At 36.6% G+C, this 25,667-nt stretch overlaps 1 protein-coding gene across 4 annotated transcripts in view; it reads right to left on the reverse strand.

Moving 5' to 3' along the window:
- Nucleotides 1-25,667, reverse strand: part of SAMSN1 (SAM domain, SH3 domain and nuclear localization signals 1) — a 133,145-nt gene that overhangs the window by 41,205 nt on the left and 66,273 nt on the right. Inside the window, exon 1 of one of the 4 annotated variants that reach the window (XM_070488710.1) lies at nucleotides 6,746-6,931. The exons of the other annotated variants lie outside the window; for them this stretch is intronic. Within the exon in view, the coding sequence (XP_070344811.1) occupies nucleotides 6,746-6,802 (57 nt within the window). The 5' untranslated portion in view covers nucleotides 6,803-6,931. Of the gene's footprint in view, nucleotides 1-6,745; nucleotides 6,932-25,667 lie in introns of those variants that run through there. 4 annotated transcript variants of the gene reach the window in all.

A 25,667-nucleotide genomic window follows, 5' to 3' on the forward strand; every position in this document is an offset into this window, starting at 1 on the left:
TCATATGAGGGGAGAGAGGGGACACAGCCAGCTGTGTTGACAAATGGCTCTATCTATAGAAGAATCACTCCGTTTACCACTAGAGACAGTTTAAAACCTTCTTCCATTCGTATTAATCAATTCTTAATGGAGGACATTTTTGTTCTCTATTGAGGAGCTAATTATGAATGTCTTGTTTCTAAAAGTTCACCTAAATCCTTAACACTAGAAAGGAAGAGAAATGGATCAGTTTGGTAATGCTAAATTTGGAAACTTAGACATGTAGAGTATGGACTTAATTCCATCATTAAAAAAACACAATCTGCAGGGATAATGAAGCCATTTATCTCCAAAGCAAGGCAACGAAAGATTCAAGAGATAAGTGTCTCATTAAATGGATTTTTAACAAATCCAGTGCACTGGTAGTCAAGGTAGTGACTTTATACATTTCCTATGGGATATAATATCCAAATTTCCAAAGGGGAGTCCACACTTCCATCATTTCTCTCAACCATTTGCTTCCTGAACTTTCTATATATTGTCTGGGGACATGTTCTTTTCTTTTTTCCAGTATAGCCAAACTATTTGGCCCCAAAGCTTTTGCTTCTTGCTTACAATGAAACTTGATTACAGATTCGTAGTCTGTAAAATGGGAAAGCTAAAATGAATTAGTGCTTTGTTTGGAGAAAAATTTTCAAGACTGAAATTATTTAACTCTTTTTAAACAATTAAACTGGTGAAATGAGCAAATTATTAGCTCTTCTCTTTTGATTTTAGATGCCCTAGAAATGAAAATTAAATCCAACAGAAAATTGTATTTGGAAGAAACAGGCAGAAAACTTTGGGAAGTGGCACATCAATTTTGGGGTGAATTTCTGGTGACTGTGAGAAGAGGAATGTGGGCACCAGTTCTAAGCAAGAACAGTGCAGGGCAGTGGCAGCCTTTCTGTGTACCATCTTCAGAGAGCATGTGGTAAGTTTCCTACACATATTCAAATGTATACAATATGTACAAATAGATTCCAACTTCAACATCCTCTCAACATCCATCCTGCCACTTCCCTTGTTTGAGCTACCATCATCTCCTGCCTAGTTTCTATAACAGCCTCCTAATGGGTCTCATCTACTTACTCTCTAATTCCCGTCAATGTGTTTGAAACACAAAAGACACAATAAGCCCACTAAAATGTAAGTCAGAGCCTCCTATTCTCTTCTCAAAATCTTTCCATACTAGCCAAATCATTAAAATGACTTAGAAGGCCCTCTATGATCTGGCTCTTTGGGATGGCTCTTCTCTTTGAGTACTCTGCTCCACTGCTTCTCAAACACACCAGGACACTCCCACCTCAGGGCTTTTGGCTTGCTCTTCCCTTTGCCTGGAATATGATTTTGTCAGACAATCTTTTGGCCAGCTCCTTCATTTCCTGCAGGTGTTTTTTCAAATGTCCCATTCTCACCAAGTCTTCTGTGGTCACTTGTATTTCATTAGCACTTATCATTGCCCAGAACACTATATATTTAACACATTAATCTTGTTTATTGTCTGTCATCCCCAGTAAACGTAAGTCCTATGAAGGCAGAGATCTTCATTTTATTTAGCTCTGTATTCCCAGCATATGGTCTATGCTGTTCATAGTAAGCATTCAGTAGACATTTGTTGTTTTGAAGAATGAACGAATGGATGAATGGATGAATGAATTAATTTCTAAGTCTTTTGAAAAGATTAGTAGAAAAAGATGTCTCCAGATTGTGAAACATTAAAAAGTTCTTGATGCTCAGGCACATTCTCTATAGGGTAAATCAGAATATTTGAAGATGGAACCCCATCATAAGCATGTCTTACAGCTCTTCAGTGATTCAAATGTGCAACCTAGGTTGAGAACCATCAACATGAACATCATTTCCAAATTTAAAGCATCCACAGAACTCCAGGATATTTTGTTGCAATGTATATGCTGATTTAATAGGCCTTGGGTAGGCCAAAGAATCTGCATTTCAATCAAACTTTTGGAATCCCAATGCTGCTAGTCTGTAGGACCACACTGAGTAGTAGCAAGAACTTAGACCTACATTCAACTCGAGCTTGGTGGCCCTGTGATACCTTTTATTATGATCTATACTCCATTTTCTCCTGCCTTGTCTTATTTCGTTTTAGGTTTGCATTATAATTTACTGTAAATATGTCTTGGAAAACAAACATGACATCAATACTAACTAAATACATAACTGAAGAGAGCCTTTTGAGAGATTTTTTTCAGCGATGAGGGGAGTAATAGCCAAAAGTAAAAATAAACATGTATTTACACGCACCATTTTTTAAACGGGAAAAATGAAGTTAAAATATTGCCTACATTGTATATCACATACCTTTGAGATCACTTTGTTTGAAAAGTCAAGACATTCAACTGAATTCACCTAAATTAAAATCTGAAAATTGTACCCCAGATGAAGAAGAAAAAGAAGTAGAGGGGAAACTCACAGGTTTAGAAGAGGAAAAGCTGGCCCATAGAATCCCAAACCAATTTTTTTTTTTTTTTTACCAGCTATGATACCTTGGGTAAAATATTTCACATGTAGAGGACTGTTTTCTTTCCTATAAATTGGGGAAAAAATAATGCCATAAGACCGTTGTGCAAGTGCCTGGCCTAAAGGAAACACCAGTGCATGTAAACACTTCTCTTTTCTTATACCTGGTTAGATAAGAGTTAAAATATATCTTAACAGTCTTGATAGGAAAAGCAATGAGGAAAGCTCTTTAATGCCACAACTATGTGTCATCCTTGTCTAGGAGCATAAATTTGCACAGCGGGCAGTGCAGTGAAAACAGCTCATAATCAACTCATCACCTCTCATCATTGCTAGGATCAAATGCAAATGGGAAAGAATGCCACTTCAGTCATTGCTAGTGAAAATTAGCATCTGTGACACTAATGGTGTCTCATTTAGTATGCACTTTAGATTTTAAAAAATGGTAAAAAAAAAAAAAAGCCATTTCCAGAACTGCCATTATTCCAACATTTCCCTTTAAAATAGCAGTGGTATTTGAATCTCCTTTACACAAAGAAAAACCTCAGTTAAAATTTATTAACACAGATCGTTAATGCCAACCAAATAAAGGCCAAGTTGTTCCAATTACAGTTGCAGAGTTTCATTTGTGGGGTCTATTCCTTTTATATTTTCGACGTTTCTACCATATTCCCTGACCTGGAACAAACATCTACTGTTAGAAAACAAGAGGCCTCTCTAGGAATTCTTACACGTTTGCTATATTGGAGTTCTTCTTAAAATAAAACTTCAAAATGAATTACAGTCTTATTTACACACATACATACAAACTTTCTTATGTACACACAAACAGACTTGCTCCAAGAATAATGAAAGTACATAGCACTAGTGAGTATCCACGTTTGAGCCAGGCTGCCTATAATAGACTCAAGAACCTTCACTCACTTTACAAATGTTAAGAACCTACTACACTGAAGGTGTTATGCTAGGTGCAGGAGGGAGAAATGTGGTTATACTTACCTTAATATTAGGTCATGATATTTTTTGACAGTTTGAACATTTGAATATTAAGAAAGTTATTCTTGCTATTGTTTCACAATTGTAAGTGTTGACACATGAGTGGACACCTGGAGGGAATTTGTAGGTGGAATTCTTACGTTTAATCAGACAGGAATGGAGGATCTCTAAATTCCTTTTCGACTTTCAGAGGCTCATAAAGATATGTTCTCCTTGGTTTCCTTAAACTTTAGCTAATAATTAAGACACACATAGAAATAATACCTACAGTCCCTATGCTTATAATAGCGGCATAATAATTAGGAACAGAAGTTCTGGAAATTGATACATATTTCACATCGCACTATGTGTCTAACTATATTTCATCTAACTATGTGTCTTTGCTCAAGTTAATAAGCTCCACGCCTTCTTATCTATGAGGCTGAATAAGAATGATCCTCTCATAGAGTTGTTACAAATATTAAATAAATTAGTGTACAAAAAGCTCTGAACACAGCAACTGGTATGTAATAAACTCACAGTAAATATAGAAAACTGAAATAAAACATTTTAGTTGGAAAGACAGTCAAGGAAAATAATGTTCTACAATTTAAGCATTTACAGAGTTGTATTGAGATCGTATCTTACCAAATCTGAATCCTGGATATGCTTAAAATTTTTTTAAATCACTATCAGTAGTGGGCACTAGTGATGAGACAGTCAAAACAAAACTCAAGAAGGAAAGCACAGTACCCTGCATGGATGTTAAGCAAGGCTATTTTTGACTCACTAATCTAAATGTAGAATACTTAACCACTATTCATCAAATTTCTTTCTTTATTTGGAATTTACCTATATACCATAGAGAGTTCTGAGACAAAAACCTGTTGGAATTTGTTAACATGCCATTATACGTAGTGGCTTTCTTTTGTAATAATTCTCCAAGGCTTTTCCAGTCTCCCTTAGGGAATATCTCTGGTCTCTCTCTCTTAACCTACAATATGAATTTCTTATAATAAGTCTGAATACTATTGGTCCTATTTATGAGTTATTTGAAGGAAAGACCCAGACCCTGTGTTTCCTTCCAGTAGATGAAGAGATTTGCACTCCTCATTCTACCAGCCATCTGTTTGTAGGGATCATCATGGCATCCATCTCTGGTGTCTCTTATGGATTCTGCTCTTTTTCCATAAAATATATAAAGAAAATTACCCAGTAAAATACATGTGAATTAAAGAGACGTTGTTTCTAACACATAATTATAAGACAGTCATGCACCAAATAATGGCGTTTTGGTCAGTGATGGACCACATATATGAGGTGGCCTCGTAAGTTTAGTACCAGATAGCCTAGGTATGTAGTAGGCTATTCCATCTAGGTTTGTGTAAGTACACTCTATGATGTTCACACAATGATGCAACAACCTAAGGAGGCTTTTTTCAGAACATATACCCATTGTTAAGTGATGCATGACTGTAATTGGAAAAAAATCACCTCACATTAAAAAGAAAAGATTTAGTTGATCTGGAATGTATGAAAAACACACTTGTACATATGTACTCATATATCTCTTTAAATTCCTGTAGAATGAAACCATCTATCTAAAGAAAATGGGAATTCATTCACAACAAAAGTTAATATGGTTCCAATGTGACTATTTTCTGTGATATATTTTGTTCCCAGATGTATATTTTATCAAATATATTTTTCTTTTCATGAATAAGGAAGTCAATAAGATGAACAATACTCCACTTGTATTACAATAGTTCCTGCAACTAAGTCAAATGATGATGATAGACTAAAGTACTATTTTGGAAATAGTTTAATGACATAAATATGATAGTAACACTATATAACGTGGTCCTTACGAGATATTTTAACTTTAGATTTTAAATACTTGGAGGAAACCATTGCTTCATATAAACTTTTGTGACCTCCCTAAAACTTACTATTGTCAACTCAGTATTGGTTGCATTTAATCAAGTAAACTTTATATGAAATTAATCTTAGGTAAATGATACTTTTAGAAACTTTTTTGTACTCTTTGGGAAATGTTAGCTTGAATCTTTATTATATTAAGAGAAAAGACAGAAATCATGACATGTTAACTAGCTGTATTTTTAACTATCGATGCTTGTCTATTCTTTATCAGATCTTTCTATCAGAAAGAATTAATATTGAAAATAATTTATTCTTAGTTTCCAAAGATTAGAAATCATTTATTTTTAAGTTTCCTTTAGAGAGGTTGCATGGTAACGTACAATGAGTTTAAAAATATTGATTATTTTTCAATGCTACATCAATTCAAAAGTTCACAATCAACTCCCAACTCCTTTCTCTCAGAATGGGTGCCAAGCAAATAAAGACCAACAACAGATAATAAGTCAGTCCTTTGAAAAGACACCTGAACACAGCTTATTGTCTATTCACAAACAGATTAAAAATGTTATTTACTCAAGAAACTCAAGTTATACAAGTACTAGAGAACTTCTTTGACATTAGTATTTCATAGATACTTTCCTTTATGTTATTAATGAAACTAATACCTAATTTAGAGTTCTACAATAGAATGTAAACTTTGCCATCTCATGCCCTACCGACATTTTTTAAATGGCAATTATTGTCAAGACAAAGAATAGAACAACATTCCAAATAAAACCAATTTGGCAAATCTATCAACTTATGAAGTTTTGATGCTTTCCAAAATACAACCCAATCCTCTCCCTAATAATGGTGTTAGTTCAAAAAAGAGAGTAGGAAAAATAATTCCTATAACAACCTATCATATTTTAATAGGCAAAAATGCAAAAGATCAAATATTTAACCAAAACATCTCTGTTTACAACCTTCTCATAATTAAATGTGTTATGAAGAGCTGAGCACTTAATATATAAAATGCATTCAGTAGATTGTTAAAAAGACATCAACAACTTTATAGTCATTAAAAATACGCAAGAAGATTTCATAATATCAACCTTTCAGACAGAGACCACCAAATTGATTTCCATGAAGTTGAGTTGTAAAGTTCAGTTACAGATGTAAATGATCAAATATGCACTATTAGATGAAATTACAAGGACAATAATTGTCAAGTATTATTTAACATCTAACTTTGCAATTCAATTTTTTCTGTATTTGCCATGAGGCATGTAACCTTATGGTTGAATTGATTTATGACTGACAGATAAAAACAATGTGTGTGTGTGTGTGTGTGTGTGCATTCTGTTAAATGGTTTGGTTTTGTTTCTGTATGAAAGTGCCTCACCTTTGGTTTTTGATGTTTCTCCTTCTCTGAAGCATTCGATGGTTTTCTCTTCAGCATTTTGAATTCGATTATTCCAAGTGAGTGTACTTTCTGTTGTTCCAGAAACAACTGAAGACAGCAGTGTGCCGTCTATGATGCACAGCTGCAGATAAGTTTGAGCCCAGTGACCTGCTACTTCCTCCTTTGGTCAGGATATGACTTCACATGAACACGGGTGAAGTTTTGTTTTTTTACAGTAATTCTTTGTTAACTCTTTCACACTCTGTCCCTGCTCGAGTCTATGAGGTAGATTCCTAAAACCCACACTTCAACATGCCTGAAGTTCTCATAAGGGCTGTAAGGATTTCAGAATAAAACTCATTTGTTTTTAGTTTATATAAAAAGAAAAATCTATAACATATTCTAAGGGTAGAGGGAAGAAAAAATCTGAGCCAAGAAATGAAATATAACTCTAGATATGGGCTTTTTAGTATTCAAAGAATGAATACTCAGGGTAGGCAATTTTATATTTCTAAGTAAACTTTGTTAGAAGATGAACTAAACTAGACTTTATATAATACTAATCCTATTTAAAGTATGTATCCATATACTCAAAACATAGAGTACAGATGGAATTCATATAAATATAAATGGGAATACAACTCCAGAAGCAAATGATTATGCATATTGTTAATTTTTTTAACCGATTACTATGTGGTAAAGCCCTGATTAATATGGAAATCAATTAAACAGAACCAAATGTCTCATTTATCTCAATTAACCAAATGTCTTTCTGCTACAAACTACATTGCCATATACTGATAATTGCTATTCCAGGGAGGAGCCAATGGATGAATGGTTCCTTCAAATGAAGCATCCAGAGTCTCTATTTAATAGGCCTGGAATAAGCTATTACGGCTTAGAAAGACTTTCCTCATCAAACTAAAGGGTTTAACATTTGTATTCTAATATCAAAACCAAGATACCAGAAAGTAAAAGCAAGAAATTCAAGGTTTTTGTTAATTAGGGATTTACCGAAGGGAGACTTGTGGAATGTCTAAAACTTTGGTTCTATTAGAAGAGGCTTGTTAAGGAAATCAACCTAGATTTCTGTTTATAAAACCCCTGGTTGAAAAGCAGTGGTCCCACATTCTTGATGAGCAGCATCTCTAGGTAACAAATCAAGTGCCTCTATTTCACTGTCTTCCCTCATACCTCTAAGCCTCTCCTCCTTGAGGCCCAGTTCTAGTGTGTTTGAATTTCGCTAATTCATTTAACAAATATTAAATTGAGTGTCTACGATGTGCTGTTTGACAATAATCAAGTCTCTTGACTAGCTAAAAAAATTCTTTATGTTCTATAATAGAATTGGAGGAATACACTTGTCAAGATTATGGTTAATATGCTTCTTCTACTAGATATTAAAAGAAGAATTATATTTTTAGGAATTATCAGGGTGGTATTTTTAAAATAATGACACAGAGAATAACAGTGAAAAACCTGTGGACTCTGAGGGTGGATAATTCCCTAGAAGTACGCTTTCTTTCAAACTTTCTGTTTGTGTTTTGGTCAAGGCAGTGGCCTGAGCAAATTTTTGTTTCATTTCTTCAGAAATTGAAAGTCATGAAAAACTATATTTCTTAACTGAAACATTTGCATCCTCTGTGGCCCCCATTTCTTCATTTGTGAGTAGAAATTTAATTCAATTGTGGAGTTCAATCAATAACATGGGAATGATAATACTTGCACTTACTACACGATAGGGTTGTGGTGAGAATAAAAGAAAATACCAGTAAAGAACGTACTTACTAATGATTTATCATTCAAATAATGTTTTATGTCAAGGAATGTTTGTTTATCTTAAAGAAGAATGAGATTTCAAATAGTTATGTTTGGGATGGTGTTTGCTATAGATTATATTTCTATAATGATAATTAAAGAATAAAGAACACTCACACTCATGGTGATCATAGCTGGACTAGATGCAGTTTTAAAAAGTGGTCCACTCAAGCAATTTGTATAAAATCTCAATTTATGATCTCTAGGCATTTAACCATCATTAACACTATAAGAAATATTAAAAATGTAAATAAAACTGGAATCTTTTCCTTCAGAATTACAGGTGGGAGAAGCAATAGTCCAATCTTCTCTTCTACTCAAGAAAAATGTTTCTGGAGATTAAAAGACAGATATGACATTTGAGGTCTCATTACAATCTATGTTAAAGCCCTTGATCCACAAAAAATCTCAGATGACAAGGTAGCAAATGTTTTTTATCAATTATCTACTATTTTATAGAATTCTGGGGTCATCAAAATATTTAATGAGTGATTCAACAAATTTGAAAGTAAAGTAGACAGAAGAGGAATGAGGTAGACAGTCAGTATTGAGCACACCTAACACCCTATCACGATTAAACCACTAAGCCACACGTTGCTTAAGACATGTTCTGAAACAGGGAAATTGCAAAAGGGAAGTCTCAGGGCCTTTTTTTCACACACTACCTTAAAGGTCTTATAACCCAGGCAGGGGGAAACAAGTTTGGGACTCTGTGGCGGTCACTATTTCTGCGTCATAGAGGGTGAGTCAAAATTTTAAAGAAATTGCACTCAAATGACAGCTATTGCAATGTACTGTATGAGAAGGTAAAGTGAGCTATAACAGAGTTGTTTGAGCAGTCCAACAAATATTTATTGGTGGATTGCTAAAACATGAATTTTCAAATTCAAATCCTAGGTATCAATAAAGTATAGATAAGAGAAAATGCTGTCCGATGTCTTTGATTCTGACATCTTGATTGCCCGATGACCTCCATCTATATCCATTTGCTTCCTGCCATCAATTGAAGAATAAAATTAGATAGTGATGTTTGGATTAATCCTAGCCTGTACTTTATTTTAAGATACATTTGTTCAGCAGATGAAGGGTTTTTAGCCGAATCTTTAAAAATGGAACTGCGATCCCCACACTGCCTTGATATTTACACCTTCTCCAACATGTGGACATAGTCACAGTAGATCTTATGCCTCTGTGTATCGGGGCAAACATGACCAAGAGTATTTTAGTAACTATAACCTAAAATACTCCTGACTATGCCTCAAATGCATTGTTGGAGGAGGATGACAGAAAGACACCTTCCAAGAACTTGAAAAATAAGGGAAGTAAGACTGTTATCATGGAACACAACTGTGAAATTAACATTTAATGTAAAACAGAATAATTATCTTACAGAGAAAGAATGGATTGTACCCCATTCAGACCTACAGAATTTAGTCACATATGATAAAGAGAAGAAGGAGTCAATCATAAAAGCAGCTTAACTTTGATAGTAGCTCTCTTCTTTCTGGCACCTCAGAACAGACTTTTCTCTACAGAATGGGGAAGGGAAATTTATAGGAAGAAGTCCAGTGGGTGTGTTATGTTCTTGCCTGCTTGTGGCTTGCTGTAAGTGGAGATTCTACACTATAATGAAAATCCTAACCCTACTCAGGATATCTTGAAGCAAATACACACTGGGATCTGATGAAGTACTATGCAGTTCTTTACTCAATAATTCAGAGGGTAGTTTCAAAGCCATATAGCCATATACAACATATCAGGTGTTGTACCCTCCTCTAGATATCTAGCTTATTCTTACCACATGATGGATAAAACACCTCCTTCTTTAGACTTGGGGTTTACAGAGAAATGGTGGGATGGATATTCCCCCAGGCCTGGGATGTGGGGATTCGGGAGGTGGGGAAGACTATGGGGGAATGATCGCTTCCCTGTCAATCTCTTACATATCCTAGCTCTCTGGAGTCAGTTACCCATTCTCTGATTCTGGAGTTCCTATTTACTAAGCCTTTTCTGTAAGGGACCCACCCCCTTCCCCAAGCTCTTAAAATCCCTTCTAATGTCCTCCTAATTGAAAAGCCTTACAGTTTCTTTTCTGCTTTCCCCAGTGACCTTGTTTAGGGAATGACAAGCTCAAGTTTTGAGGAGAAGATTGAGAGAAGAGAAAATTCTGACCCTATTAACGGGGTGTAAAGAAGATGGGAGTTATTGAGGTTCGTTTTTCCCAACAAGGCCTGAAATTAAGCATATCTATCACAAGGATTAATTTTCTTCCAAGAACCCTTATCAAGTCTATATAAGAAATTAATATTTCACCTATTAATTTCCCCTTGTAACATGGTGCCTTGCTAGAGCTTCATTGCAGAGTTCTCATACATTCACTAACAGTGGGGGGTGATGCCAAAACCACTTAAGAATGTATGGGAGAGTAACAGAGGCAAATGTTGATAGTATCCACTCAAGCTGCTGGGTTCAAGAAAGAGATGCTTCAGTGAGGTCTGAGATTTTAATTCTCCTGACAAGATAATCCATTATGTGGAGATGGATGTATTAGCAATTTTAGCTGGATTTCAGAAAACAACAAATTTGTCTAAGTAATTTGTTTTGATTTTAAACTCTAAGAGTAACCTTCTAATGATGACTTGATGGTTTAGGTATGTCTGTCTCCAGGAGGAGAAGGCATTGTTCATATGGATATCAAGTATAACCCTGAAATTGCTATTTCTCACTATAAATTAATATTGCCATGGTAGTTAATCAGAGTGTGTCCCAAAAAAGGCTCAAAATACTAGGCTCCTGAGAGAGGACAGTTGCCGGTCAGGCCCTAAATATCTTGGGAAGCCTCTTGGGAGAAAGCTTGGCCCTTGCAACATTATTTCTTATTTTAAATTTCTAAAGAGATATTCATCATATTATCTTGTTATCTTAGTTGTAGAAGAAATAAAGAATATAAATAAATAAAAAGGACCAGTGGTCTAAGATGGATGGTGAACCTAAAGAATCATACAGGAAGAAACAGTCTTGAAAGAGACAAAGGACTTCTCAGATCACGTCTATGGATGGCAAGATGTTTGAAACACTGTAAGAGAAGACTTAGTAAACAAAAAATGAGGAGTACCAGTTCAACGGAGACTAAAACAATTAGGGGAGCAGATTAAGCTCAAATAAATGCAAATTATTCAGATTATTTCAGTAAATTATAAATGCATACTAAGTGGTTGCCACAATAAGTAATGAAAAAATAAAATTTCATCTATTAGTGATTAAAAGTTACAATGTTCATGAAATAATCTTATTCTCAAAGTTAATAAAAGTAATAATGGCTAGCACTTTTGAGTGCTTATTATATGCCTGGCATTATGCTGTGTGCTTCATACATATTTCCCATGTAATCCTTAAAAATCTCCAGGAGCTGGTACTAATGTTATCAGCCTCAATTTCCAGGTAAGGTTACATAATGTGTCCAGTTTGCACAGCTAGTAAGTGGTGGAGTCAGGATTTAACCCAAAACCTCAGCTCATAAACATTGCTCTATATCACAGTTATGCCTTGGCATACCTAAACACCTGGCATAAAGTGGGAGTGATTTATTTGGGGGTTAGGGTCAGGAATGGTAGGGGCTGGGGAGAGGATAATGCTGAGCTACCAGTTGAACAGAATGTTTCAATTACGTGTATATAAAAATTTGAAACCAATCTAGGACCCTCTTCTTTCATTAAGACTCAGCACCACAGGGACAAACCTGCTACCACTTCCTTTCCCTTCTCCAACCCAAGCTACCTTGTTGTGACTCTAAGAAGAGTCAAGAGCCCCTCAGTGCTGTCTTTAATAACCATTTTCTCTAATTCCATGCTTATAAAAATCATGGTATGAGCACAGATTAGACTTGTCCAAACTTTATGAAATTCCCTAGGTTCTATATTTCCCTGATGATGGCTTTCGATAAAGTATCCATCTATGAACTGATATTATCTGTGAAGTTACTGCAACAAACATATTCTATTTCCTCCTTGATCTGGAGCGATAGCTCCCCAATTTATGTTTCTAAAAAGTATTTATTTTTCTCTTAACCTTTGACTCTTAATTTCACCAGTTTTTGCTTGTCCATGTCACATCCAAATTATGGTCATAATCCTCACATTCTTGTAATACTTTTCCCTTCTACACTTCTAAGTGTGATTTTAAGTTTTGTAAAAATTAAAACGCTTACCCTAAAATATTAAAAAACAGAAGCTCCCTATCACATTCCTTTCTACTCCCAGACTTCCTATTTCAATTCTTTTTCTGATCCTTCCAGTATTAAAACCATTTTTCTCATTGGTTAGAGTCACTTTTCTACATGATAGGCCTGTACATTTTTGATTTATGTATTAGACATTATCTATTGATTCCTGGTTTTATCCTTGAGGACTCTGTACTCTTTTTACTCCCCAATGCTCTTATAATTATTTAGTTAAATCATTAGTCATTATTATTTTGTAAATAGTGTTCACAAATAAGTCAAATTGTGTTTAGAGCTTTATATTTCTTTTGTTGTCATCTTTGGCGTTCATAATCGCATTCCTTTTTCATGGTTGGTCCCCTATGTTTTGTTAATATATCCCAAATAAATGCCCCCCAACAAATCTATCAATTGACTTGTTTTGAATATTCAAGTTCACATACCATACTTGTAATTTCAAATGCTCAAACATTTCAGATTTATTTTTTCCTTGTTCCAGTGTGGTTTGGTTATTCTCTAAGTATGCAGTGCTGAGGCTGAAATGGAACTTCTCCTCAATCTTCTGTTCGTTTGGATCCTCTCTGAATTGAGTCTCACATCATCTTTTTTGTCTAATCTCATTTCCAGAAACATGCCTCCCTAATGGAAATGTTCTAGGTCCTTGTGGATTATTCACATTTGAATGCTATTTTTACTTGAAGTAGAATCCTAACCTCATTTTTTCCTTAGAATTTGGAAGACCTCTCCATTATTTCCTAGCTTCCAGAGTTGTTGAGAAGTCTAATGTCATTGTGATTTCTAGTTTATTGCGTATGGACTTCTTTCTCTCTATATACATATTTTTCCCTTTATTCTTGGGATGTCTAAAATGTCCTATTTTGTGTCTTGATATGGGTTATTTTTTCATTCCCTGTGCTGCTCTCTCCATGGCTCTCTCAAACTGAAAACACACAACCTCACATCTGTGTTTCTTTGATAAATTCTTCATCTATCCTTCTCTGCTCTCTCTTTCTAGAAATCTGTTTAGTCCAATGTTAGACATCCTGGATTGGTGCTCTTATTGTATCATATTTCGCTGTTTTCCACTTTTTTTTTTCACTTTTTGGTTTTGGGTTTTTTTTTTTACTTTCTAGGAAATTCCATTACTTTTTCTACCAATTATTCTAATAAATATTTTATTTTATTTAACTATAATATTTTATTTTGCAGTTCTTTCTCATTGTTCCCTTTTCATAACATTGTCTTTTTTTTTTAAGATTGGCACCTGAGCTAACGCCTGTTGCCAATCTTTTTTTTTCCCCTGCTTTTTCTCCCCAAATCCCCCTAGTACGTAGTTGTATATTTTAGCTGTGGGTCCTTCTAGTTGTGGCATGTGGGATGCCGCCTCAACACGGCCTGATGAGCCATGCCATGTCCACGCCCAGGATCCAACCAGCGAAACCCCGGGCCGCCGAAGTGGAGCGTGCAAACTTAACCACTCGGCCATGGGGCCAGCCCTTGTCTTTATAAAAAATATAGCAATAAAAATTAATGAAATCAGTTGACATGCAACAATATGGATGAATCTTGGAAATATAATATTAAATGAAAAGAAGAGTTCTAAAAATAATTACTGATAGTGGGGCTGGCCCCGTGGCCGAGTGGTTAAGTTCGCGCGCTCCGCTGCAGGCGGCCCAGTGTTTCGTTAGTTCCAATCCTGGGCGCGGGCATGGCACTGCTCATCAGACCACGCTGAGGCAGCGTCCCACATGCCACAACTAGAAGAACCCACAACGAAGAATACACAACTATGTACCGGGGGGGCTTTGGGGAGAAAAAGGAAAAAAATAAAATCTTTAAAAAATAATAATAATAATTACTGATAGCATTATGCTCTTTTTTAAAAAAAAAAACACATACACAGTTTAAAAAATAAAATATAGGAATGAGGAACATAGCACTTAGTATAATGATTTACTTGGTTGGAGGAAATCAGGAGGATAAGATGGGGGGTTGGATAGATATAGACTATTTTTGAGGTCTTAGCTTTCATTTCAGGGGTGTATTTTAATAATAATATGTCATTGAAACTAACTAAAGAGAAGTGGGCCTTGAAGAATATTCTGTTCTTAATTCTTGGAAAGGCAGTAAGATGCAGTGGGTAAGAGGGTGGACTTTAAGCAGACTAGCGGGGTTCAAATCCTGGCTCTGCCATTTACTAGGACGTCCTCGGCGAGTTACTTAGCCTTTCTATAAAACGGACATGATAGAAGCGCCCACCTCAAAGTGCTTGCTATGAGGATTGAGGAAGTTGCCATTAAAAATTTAGTAGAAAAGTGCCTGGCATGTACTAAACACTAACTAAGAACTAAATAAATACATGGAATATCTTCCATTATCTTTCTGAGGTTAATATATCATTTTTATAATTTTCCTTTTGTCCCTCTCGTGACCTTTGTTTCTTTCCGATTTTTTTATTCTCTTTGCTTTGATCTCTTTCTTCTTTGAGTCTTTCTTCAAATGTCCAGTGATCCTTGGCTGTTGATACCTCACTAAGAGCATGGCGTGAAAATCCTGACTAGAAGCTCTGTGAAAATGGGGGGGCTTGTTAGGTAATGAGGCAGCAAGGCAGCTTTTCATCAGAAGAGCCCACGTGGCAGTTTCTGGAGTTCTGTTCTCTGAGACCATTCAGGTTCTGTAGGTAACAATCCTCTGACGTCCTGGGAGGGCTGTGGAGGGAGGGAGTAGCTTCCTCACAGCCTTCAAGTGCTGAGGCTCTCAGGGGTCGTGGGGGCACACCGACTCACTTTCCTGCAGGTTCTGAGACGGCCACTTGCTCCAATCCTCCATTCACCTTCCATCCTCCCAAACACTAGTGGGAAACTCTTCTCCTATCCTTTTACCAAATGTCTTTGTCTCTGTGGGTTTGCATCTCTTTGGTAAATGTATGTGGATAATATACTATATTCAAGCAAAGTTAAGTTCTGCCAACTATACTTCTTCACATTTTTATCACCTCTGACTCTCTTCTTTCACTCTGCCCTTTAAAACATTTGCATCTCTTTATTATATCTTGTTTGCTAACCTCCTAATTATATGGAACATGTAGCTAATTACATGAACTGATCCCTATCACCACCACTCCTACCTTACAATTTTTAAGATTGACATAGGACGTGGCTACTGGTGTGACACAGTAGGAAGGCAGGATACAGACATGGAGCTTTTCTTGGCAGTCCTTTCCCACATTTAAGTAATTGTGCTCTCTCCATGTTTTCAAGATTCTTCTCACAAGCACAGAAACACAGTATCCTGTGAGTTTGCCTTTTCATTCTTTACGGATAGCATAACACAATAAAAAGTTATGTTTTTATTAAAAATCTTCAAAGTAATTTTTAAACTAAGAATATAATTCAGCCTCATTAGGCTGAAAGCAAATTCTATCCACAGTACATTACTGACCTAACAAATTGAATTAACTTGCACAAAAGTGTTGAATTAACTTTTATCTGAACACAGAACGCTTCACATGTACTATTAAAATCCCCACTTTATTCATACTTCTTTTCTCAGAAACACAAGAGGAAGGTAGGCTGTGCTGATCAATAGACCATGATTTCCTGTCTTTACCTGCTGAAGAAAATGTAATTAATAAAATTTTGCTGAAGAGATATATATGAGCTTCCTTTCCTCAGAAAAGCTATTCTTAAACAGGAAGAACAAAATTATTTCTATTTCCTTTCTACCTTTACTCATCAGAAAAATTTATAGCTAATTCAGGAGTGACCAGATTATTTTTCAGACCTTCCCATTTGAAACTATGCTAAAGCTGGAAAGCTATGGGAGGTAGTAATTGCATACCCTATTTATTCAAACAGTAAAAAGCCCTTATTTTATCTTCATCCCCTCAACTTTAACTACAATATAAGGTAAAACATTTTAATTGCATATCAATTTATTTATGAAATAAATGAATAGAATGTGATTGTGGTGGATGTTTTTAATGTAAAAATGTTTACGCCAGCAAAATCAAATTTCATAATGTCATATAAATACACACAAGTCACATCTATAGCATGTGTGTGCATATGTATGTATACGTGTGTGTGTGTGCATATGTATGTATACATGTGTGTGTGCATATGTATGTATACATGTGTGTGTGTGCATATGTATGTATACATGTGTGTGTGTGCATATGTATGTATACATGTGTGTGTGTGCATATGTATGTATACATGTGTGTGTGTGCATATGTATGTATACATGTGTGTGTGTGCATATGTATGTATACATGTGTGTGTGTGCATATGTATGTATACATGTGTGTGTGTGCATATGTATGTATACATGTGTGTGCATATGTATGTATACGTGTGTGTGTGCATATGTATGTATACATGTGTGTGTGCATATGTATGTATACATGTGTGTGCATATGTATGTATACGTGTGTGTGCATATGTATGTATACGTGTGTGTGTGTGCATATGTATGTATACATGTGTGTGTGCATATGTATGTATACATGTGTGTGTGTGTGCATATGTATGTATACATGTGTGTGTGCATATGTATGTATACATGTGTGCGTGTGCATATGTATGTATACATGTGTGTGTGTGTGCATATGTATGTATACATGTGTGTGTGTGCACATGTATGTATACATGTGTGTGTGCATATGTATGTATACATGTGTGTGCATATGTATGTATACGTGTGTGTGTGTGCATATGTATGTATACATGTGTGTGTGCATATGTATGTATACATGTGTGTGTGTGTGCATATGTATGTATACATGTGTGTGTGCATATGTATGTATACATGTGTGCGTGTGCATATGTATGTATACATGTGTGTGTGTGTGCATATGTATGTATACATGTGTGTGTGTGCATATGTATGTATACATGTGTGTGTGCATATGTATGTATACATGTGTGCGTGTGCATATGTATGTATACATGTGTGTGTGTGTGCATATGTATGTATACATGTGTGTGTGTGTGCATATGTATGTATACATGTGTGTGTGTGCATATGTATGTATACATGTGTGTGTGTGCATATGTATGTATACATGTGTGTGTGTGTGCATATGTATGTATACATGTGTGTGTGTGCATATGTATGTATACATGTGTGTGTGCATATGTATGTATACATGTGTGTGTGCATATGTATGTATACATGTGTGTGTGTGCATATGTATGTATACATGTGTGTGTGCATATGTATGTATACGTGTGTGTGTGCATATGTATGTATACGTGTGTGTGTGCATATGTATGTATACATGTGTGTGTGCATATGTATGTATACATGTGTGTGTGTGTGTGCATATGTATGTATACGTGTGTGTGTGCATATGTATGTATACATGTGTGTGTGTGCATATGTATGTATACATGTGTGTGCATATGTATGTATACATGTGTGTGTGTGCATATGTATGTATACATGTGTGTGTGTGCATATGTATGTATACATGTGTGTGTGCATATGTATGTATACATGTGTGTGTGTGCATATGTATGTATACATGTGTGTGCATATGTATGTATACATGTGTGTGTGTGCATATGTATGTATACATGTGTGTGTGCATATGTATGTATACATGTGTGTGTGTGCATATGTATGTATACATGTGTGTGCATATGTATGTATACATGTGTGTGTGTGCATATGTATGTATACATGTGTGTGTGCATATGTATGTATACATGTGTGTGTGTGTGTGCATATGTATGTATACGTGTGTGTGTGCACATGTATGTATACGTGTGTGTGCATATGTATGTATACATGTGTGTGCATATGTATGTATACATGTGTGTGCATATGTATGTATACATGTGTGTGTGTGTGTGCATATGTATGTATACGTGTGTGTGTGCACATGTATGTATACATGTGTGTGCATATGTATGTATACATGTGTGTGCATATGTATGTATACATGTGTGTGCATATGTATGTATACATGTGTGTGTGTGTGTGTGCATATATATACACACATACATGCGTGTGTTCATTTAGACGGAATTCCATCTTTTCTTTTTAATACAAAGGGTAACGGAAGAGCTCCTTAGGAGACCGTGTGTTGTAAACAGACATATATTGCTTTCACCGACCCAACACATGCAATGTGAGGTTTCACATAAAGCACGAAGCCACAGCGACGCACAGCTCTTCAGAAACCCTCCTGCATTCTAATTTTAAAGCATTTGTATTTGTCATTTCTGGGAAGGGAAAAGTTAGTTGATCATTTACAGGATTTTACAAGTATGTTACCCACAACTCAATTCTATTTTCCTCTCTAATAAAACTTTCCATAACTTTTCAGCTATACTTGTGAGAAGTGAAAGAAAAGTCTAATTTTCTTTCTCAGTCAGTAGTTTGGTGAACCAAATAGCCATCTGTGCCCAGCAGCCCGAGAAAACTAACTGATGAAATGAAAACTAGTACCTAGCTGGACAGAAATCAGATTCTCTGTTTTCTTTTCAAGGATATGTGATTCTAACCCCCAAGTGGCCCCTACAGCAGTTATACACTCTGGTGACTAGCCCCCCGCTGAGTAAGCCTGGCTTGGGATCTGCTTTTCCTCATGTCACCCATTCATGGAGGCCCTGTGGTGTGGTGAGAGCGTGTGGACTGTGGACAACTGATGTAGATTTTAGTTCAGTCAAGCTACATAAACTTGGGCCCAACATCTGACTTTTCCAAATTTCAATTTCCTCATTTGTAAAAGGAGAAAGTAATATTTCCTCATGAGATTGCTGTTAGGATTAAATCAGACAATATATATAAAATTCCTAACAGAGAAGGTCTTAACAAATGCTAGTTTCATCCTCTCTCCTTCAAATACAAAGGTAGAAAAGCATGAGATTCTTAGGGATTTAAGCCCCATTTTCATTGTAGGATGTGGTCACAGTGTGACCCAACTTCCTGGTAACATGTCCAACCTCTGATTTCCAAAACCCGTACATATGTCATTGCTAGTTTAACTTGACATTCTCTCACTGTCACATGCTATAATGATATTTGAATATGCTTTTTATTCCTAGCCACCAACTAGGGGAAATTTCTACAGAGGAACTCAGTTCTGCTTTCACTAGATTTGGCGACAAGCATTTAATTGCCAATCTGCAATTGCACTTAAAACAAACTCCCTCCTCTTTCCCATGCCCAGGAAGGCCTGAACATCTCTGGCCTTTGCCTATGTGTGCCACTCTCCTCCTTTCTTTCTCTGATCTGGTCATGCTGGTCTTCTCTCTGTGCTTGGACACCATTCAGTTCTTTTCTTTTGTACTTTTGGTCAAACTCCTTCTCTTGCCCAAAGTGCTCTTCCTATCACTTTTCACATAGCCAGCTCCTTGTCATCCTTAAAGCATCAGCCTCCATCCCACCTCCAGAGAGGGCCTTCTCTAACTAAATACATATGAGTGCTTGATAGTTTTTACTGCCTTGGTTTGTTTGTTTTAATTACCAAGAAGGCAGAGTCCAGGCCTCCTGCTGGCACTAGCACAGAGCCTGGCACAGAGAGAGGCTCAGTGTGTGCTGAACGGGTGAATAAACTCAACTCTACAGTTTTGCACGCTTTAGGCCATCTCCTTGGATTAACCAGTATCAGGACCAAAATCTCAGAATTCATATCCTCAAAACCAAAAGGGATTATGGCAAGCAGAATAAATGTTTAACTAAATATTATCAGAAAAAAATCTTGCAAAAAAATTTGAAACTCTATAAACCATTTTAAAAAAATATTTTCTCCTCTATGGAGAAATCCATAAGATACGTCAACATACTGTCCTAATGATGATAATGATCTATTATTGATTTATATAACATTCTTTCCCAAGACTTGAACACCTTTTAACGTAAATTGTTTTACCCTAACAGCTTTCCTATGAAGGAAATCAGCTTACCCTGATTTTATGCATATGGGAAACTATTTGAATTTCCTCTTCTACCAAGTCAGGTCCTGATTCCAGGACTTCTAATGCTGAGCCTGTAAGCTTTCTTGCAAAGCATGCATTGAAATGAAATACATCTTTACCTAGTGAAAGAAATTATATTGGTCCCATCTCTGCTAAAACCTTGGTCCTATAATTCTCTGAATATTAGAGCTTGACATGAACTTACCAACTTATCTTTATGGATATGTTACTTTAGAAAACTAACACTTCTCCTCTCAAAAAGAAAAGAGACTTTCTTTACAAGATAATTAACACTTGGGGGAAAAATGTGGACTTTTTTTTTCTAGTTCTTGGTACACTCACTAAGTATGTCATATGGTTCATGCAAGTCCAACTTCTTTATTTCAGCCAGCAAAGGTCATCTCCTCTGCTGGCAGTCAGTGGGCAAACAGAATCCACTCGGTATCACCTTGAGAAGGTACTGATCTGGAAACTGTAGAAGTCTGCTGCTGATCTTTACGCCATCGTACCTCTGGCCAGCAGCCTGGGAAGCTTTAACATGCTTTGAAGTCGTCCCTGTGGCCGACCGTCTTGCACAGCAGAAGGGGACTTGGTAGGATCTCTCCACTAGGCAGACAGAGAGAAGACTGAATGGTGCCCGAATGCCTCACAGGCAGAAGATATTGCTTCTGCGCTCCTCTCATCATTCTTGTCACACTCCAAGACGTGGAGGAGGGACCCTAGCTTATTTGTTTAACAAATATTTATTGAGTGTAGACCTGGCACTCTGCCAGTTGTCCAAAGATGGAAAGGCATAGACACTGCCTTCCAAGGGTTTACAGTTTAGGGGGAAGACAGGCAAACCAGTAGACAATGAGAATCCATTGTAATGTATTCTGTATCAACCCAAGATGCATGAGCAGGGAAAGCAGAGGGCAAATTGCTAATCTGCCTGAAGACATAAAGAAAAATTTCACTAAGGAGGCCATGCTTGAGGTAATAATGAGCTAAATGGGAACTTGCCAGGCAGACAAGGGAAAAGGCAGAGACATTCCAGCAATAAGAATATATGACAGGATCAGCGGCATGAGAGTGTTATGATCTGGGAGTGGGAGTAATTCCCGACAGCAAGTGTGTATGGTGAACAATGAGAAAGACAGATGATGGCGGTGGCAGGGTGTTTAAGGTCAGACTATGAAGGATTTGAAAGCCATGTATTATGGGTTCAACTGTATCCCCCCAAAAAGATATGCTGAAGTCCTAACCCCCAGTACCTCAGAATCTGACCTTATTTGGAAATAGGATTGTTGCAGATGGAATTAGTTAAAATGTAAGGAGTAGGGCGAGCCCTTAATCCAATATGACTGGTGTCCTTAAAAGAAGAGGGAAATGTGGACAGACACTTGCACAGAGGGAAGGCTATATAGAAACACACAGGGAGGGGACAGCCTTCTCCATCTGTGAAGATGAAGGCAGAAACTGGAGTTACGCTTCCACAAGCCGAGAGAAACCTGGAGCTACCAGAAGCTGGAGGAAGCAAAGACGAATCCTCCTCTAAGTCTTCAGAGACAGCACGGCCCTGCCAACGCCTTTATTTTGGACTTCTAACCTCCAGAACTGCGAGACAACAAATAGTTATTGTTTTAAGCCACCAGTTTGTTTGCTCTATTACGGCAGCCCTAGGGAACCAACACACCCTGCTAAATCATGTGGATTTCAATGTAATGGGAGTATACATTTGCATGGGTTGGGGCCTGCTGCACTGCTGCCAAAGCGAGAGAGTGATGCGAAGATTTGTGTGTTAGATAAAAGGTTCTGACTGAAATGTGGAGCACAGACTGGAGATGGAGAATTTGCAAAATTTCCAAAGCTTATTGACCACTATACTTCCTCAGTAGCTCCTTGTCTATGAAACAAACAAAAAGGATTCAGAAAAGATCACCAGTCTCTTTCTCTCATTTGGCCCAAAATGTTGTATTAGAGCTCTCCTGTCTGCATAATGTTACCTGGATAAAGAAAGGGGGCATACTTTGAAATTCAATCCTGCCAGACCACCTTATTTAGTGATGGAAATGTCACAATGAAAAAGTAAAAATACTATGATACACTTAAAATGATGTTGATATTGATATTTTGATATTTATTAGAAAATAATTCAGTTGAAAAATCTCATAATCATTAAATGAATAAAATTAATTTTCCCATAGCAAGCCATTCGAGTTCCCAGAATTGTTTTCCTTGGTCTTTATCTTAACCAGAGAAACTGCTCTATATCCATATTTTGAAATGTCTATTCCTATGCGAGTAAAAAACTTAAGAAACATACTATCACTAAGATTAATACTAAGGATGCTAGAGTACAACTGTTATTTCTGTTAGGTGTATTTCCTAGAAATGCCATGAATTGTGATAATAATTGGCAGCTTTGATGCCAGCAAATGACTTCTTTCTAATTGGGATAGGTGACATTCAAACCTCTGACACTTCTAAGGTTATATGCTCTTAAGCTGTTTCTAATATTGAATAGTTTAAATCGATCCTGTTAGAAATACAGAAGATTTGAGTATGTTTTCAGTATTTCAAGCAAATGCGTGCACACATACTTTATAAGTGATATATCTTTACTAAAGTGACAGAATTCACTAGAGAGCAAGAAGACACTGTTTAAGGCATTCTGCAATTTCATTTTAACCTCCTGAGACACAACATGTTGTACTTGCATATATGAGTAAATAATTTAATGAATATAAAACATGCCTCAATATCTTTCATCTCATTTACTGAATACCATAACTGGCAAATGTTACAAAAATATTAATTACAGGACGTAACCAAAATGTAAAGTGTATGTTTCTAACTGTATTATATTGAAGGAGCAATTTAATATCACTTCCCTTTGTTTTAAACATGAAGTATACAATATAACAAATTTAAAAATTATTGAGATTATTAAATTAAGACTCTTCCTAAATAAACATGAAAAACCTGTGTACACAATCTAGTATTCAGATGTCTTGGACATTGATATGTAAAATCAGAACGTTCACTTGGGAAAGTTAAGGCTCAGAGAGATGAACAGTCTTGACTAAGGAAACATAGCGAAGGGCGGTACTGGACCTAAGGGCAGTACTGGTCTCTTCATCTGTGATGCAAATGTAGTGTTGTATTATTGTCACATGACCTTCTCCCCTGAGTAAGCCATGGGACACAAACAACAGGGGCTTCTGTACTAGTGATTCCTACAAAATGGTATTTTAGAGAGGTCAGAGGCCTTCATCAGTATTGTACGATAGTTTCTTATCCTGCAAAACACATTTTCCCCAAGAATGAATAGGTATAAAATATTTGAGAGGGGCCCTGACCCCATGGCTGAGTGATTAAAGTTCCATGCACTCTGCTTCAGCAGCCCAGGTTCCCGGGTTCGGATCCTAGGCACAGACCGACTCCACTCATCAGTCATTCTGTGGAGGCATCCCAGGTACAAAGTAGAGGAAGATTGGCACAAATGATAGCTCAGAGCTAATCTTCCTCAAGCAAAAAAAGAGGAAGATTGGAAATGGAAGTTAGCTCAGGGTGCATCTTCCTCATCCCCCCCAATCCCCCCCCCCCAAATTAAAATATTTGGGAGGGTTTGTGGACATGGATATTGATAGAAAAGTGCCTTGTCTCTCTGTAATTGACATTTGTGTCAGTATCCACAGTGGCAGAATTACGTAAATAGGAAAAGACTGAACAAGTGATATAGGCACAATTAAGAACAGTAGTGAAAGCAAACCAAAAATACCCTGTGTATACACAGGGTGGCTGAGTTAGGTATACTTACCCATTGGCATTTATTCAATTTTTTTACCTGTTCCTCCAAATACCACTTTTTAGCTCCTACCATATGCCTAGCATTGGAAAATATCTCCATTTTAAAAATTTCTGCTTTGCATATGTAGTCATGCCTCGCTTAATGATGGGGATACATTCTGAGAAATGAATTGTTAGGCAATTTCATTGTTGTGTGATCATCATAAAGTGTACTTACACAAACCTAGATGGTATAGCCTACTACACACCTAGGCTATGTGGTACTAATCTTATGGGACCATGGTGGAATATGTGGTCTGTTGTTCACTGAAGACGTTGTTATGTGGTGCATGACTATAGTACTATCTGGACTTTAGAAGGAAGAAGATGGCTAGTTTTCAACCCATGCAATTGGTTTCCAATCAGATAACCTAAGAGAGGAACTTAGATGGCTCCAAAATACTGACTTGCAAGAAGAGTTAATATGGATATACAGACAGCAAATATGGTTTATAAGTTAAAAAGCAACAATTCCCCATACTCCATACTTCATACTCAGCCTAGTTCATTATTAAAGTATAGAATGAGACAAGAAGAGAGATTTCTCGAGAGAGGAAAATGAGCAAACATTTACTAACACCCTTCTATGGATCATTGTATCTCACTTAGTCCTTTTAACAACTGTACAAAGTGTTATTCTTTCTTGTTTTACAAAGATCAAACTGAGGCACAAAAAAGCTAACTCACCTAAAGTCAAAAAGCTAACAAGTAGTAAAGATTTGAACCCAGGCCTGTCTGACTCCACTATATAACACAGCCAAACCCTTTATGCTCACAAGCAAATTAAGGAGAAAATTGCAAGGCAGAAGCAATTCTACTCATTTCTTTAGCTGTCAGCTGTAGGTATAAACCTTGGTCTTATAACTAAAGAATGTGCCACCTCCTCACTTTTCTCCCCCTCCCTTCTGGTCTCTTTCCTTTTCCCACTTTCTATTTGACAATTCTTTTTCAAGGCCTCCTACACTGTCACTTCCTCCTAAGACCCCAAAGGAGTATTTTTCAGGAACAATCAGAGAAGGAAATTGAAGGCAGAGGAGGGTAGCTCAAAATCAACCCAGCGGGAGCAGCTGAAGCAAGCACACACTTACTGTGCGCAGGCTCGCAAGGGATGGAAAAGCAACTGAAG

This window comes from Equus asinus, chromosome 18 (genome assembly GCF_041296235.1).
Source record: "Equus asinus isolate D_3611 breed Donkey chromosome 18, EquAss-T2T_v2, whole genome shotgun sequence".
Taxonomy (NCBI): domain Eukaryota; kingdom Metazoa; phylum Chordata; class Mammalia; order Perissodactyla; family Equidae; genus Equus; species Equus asinus.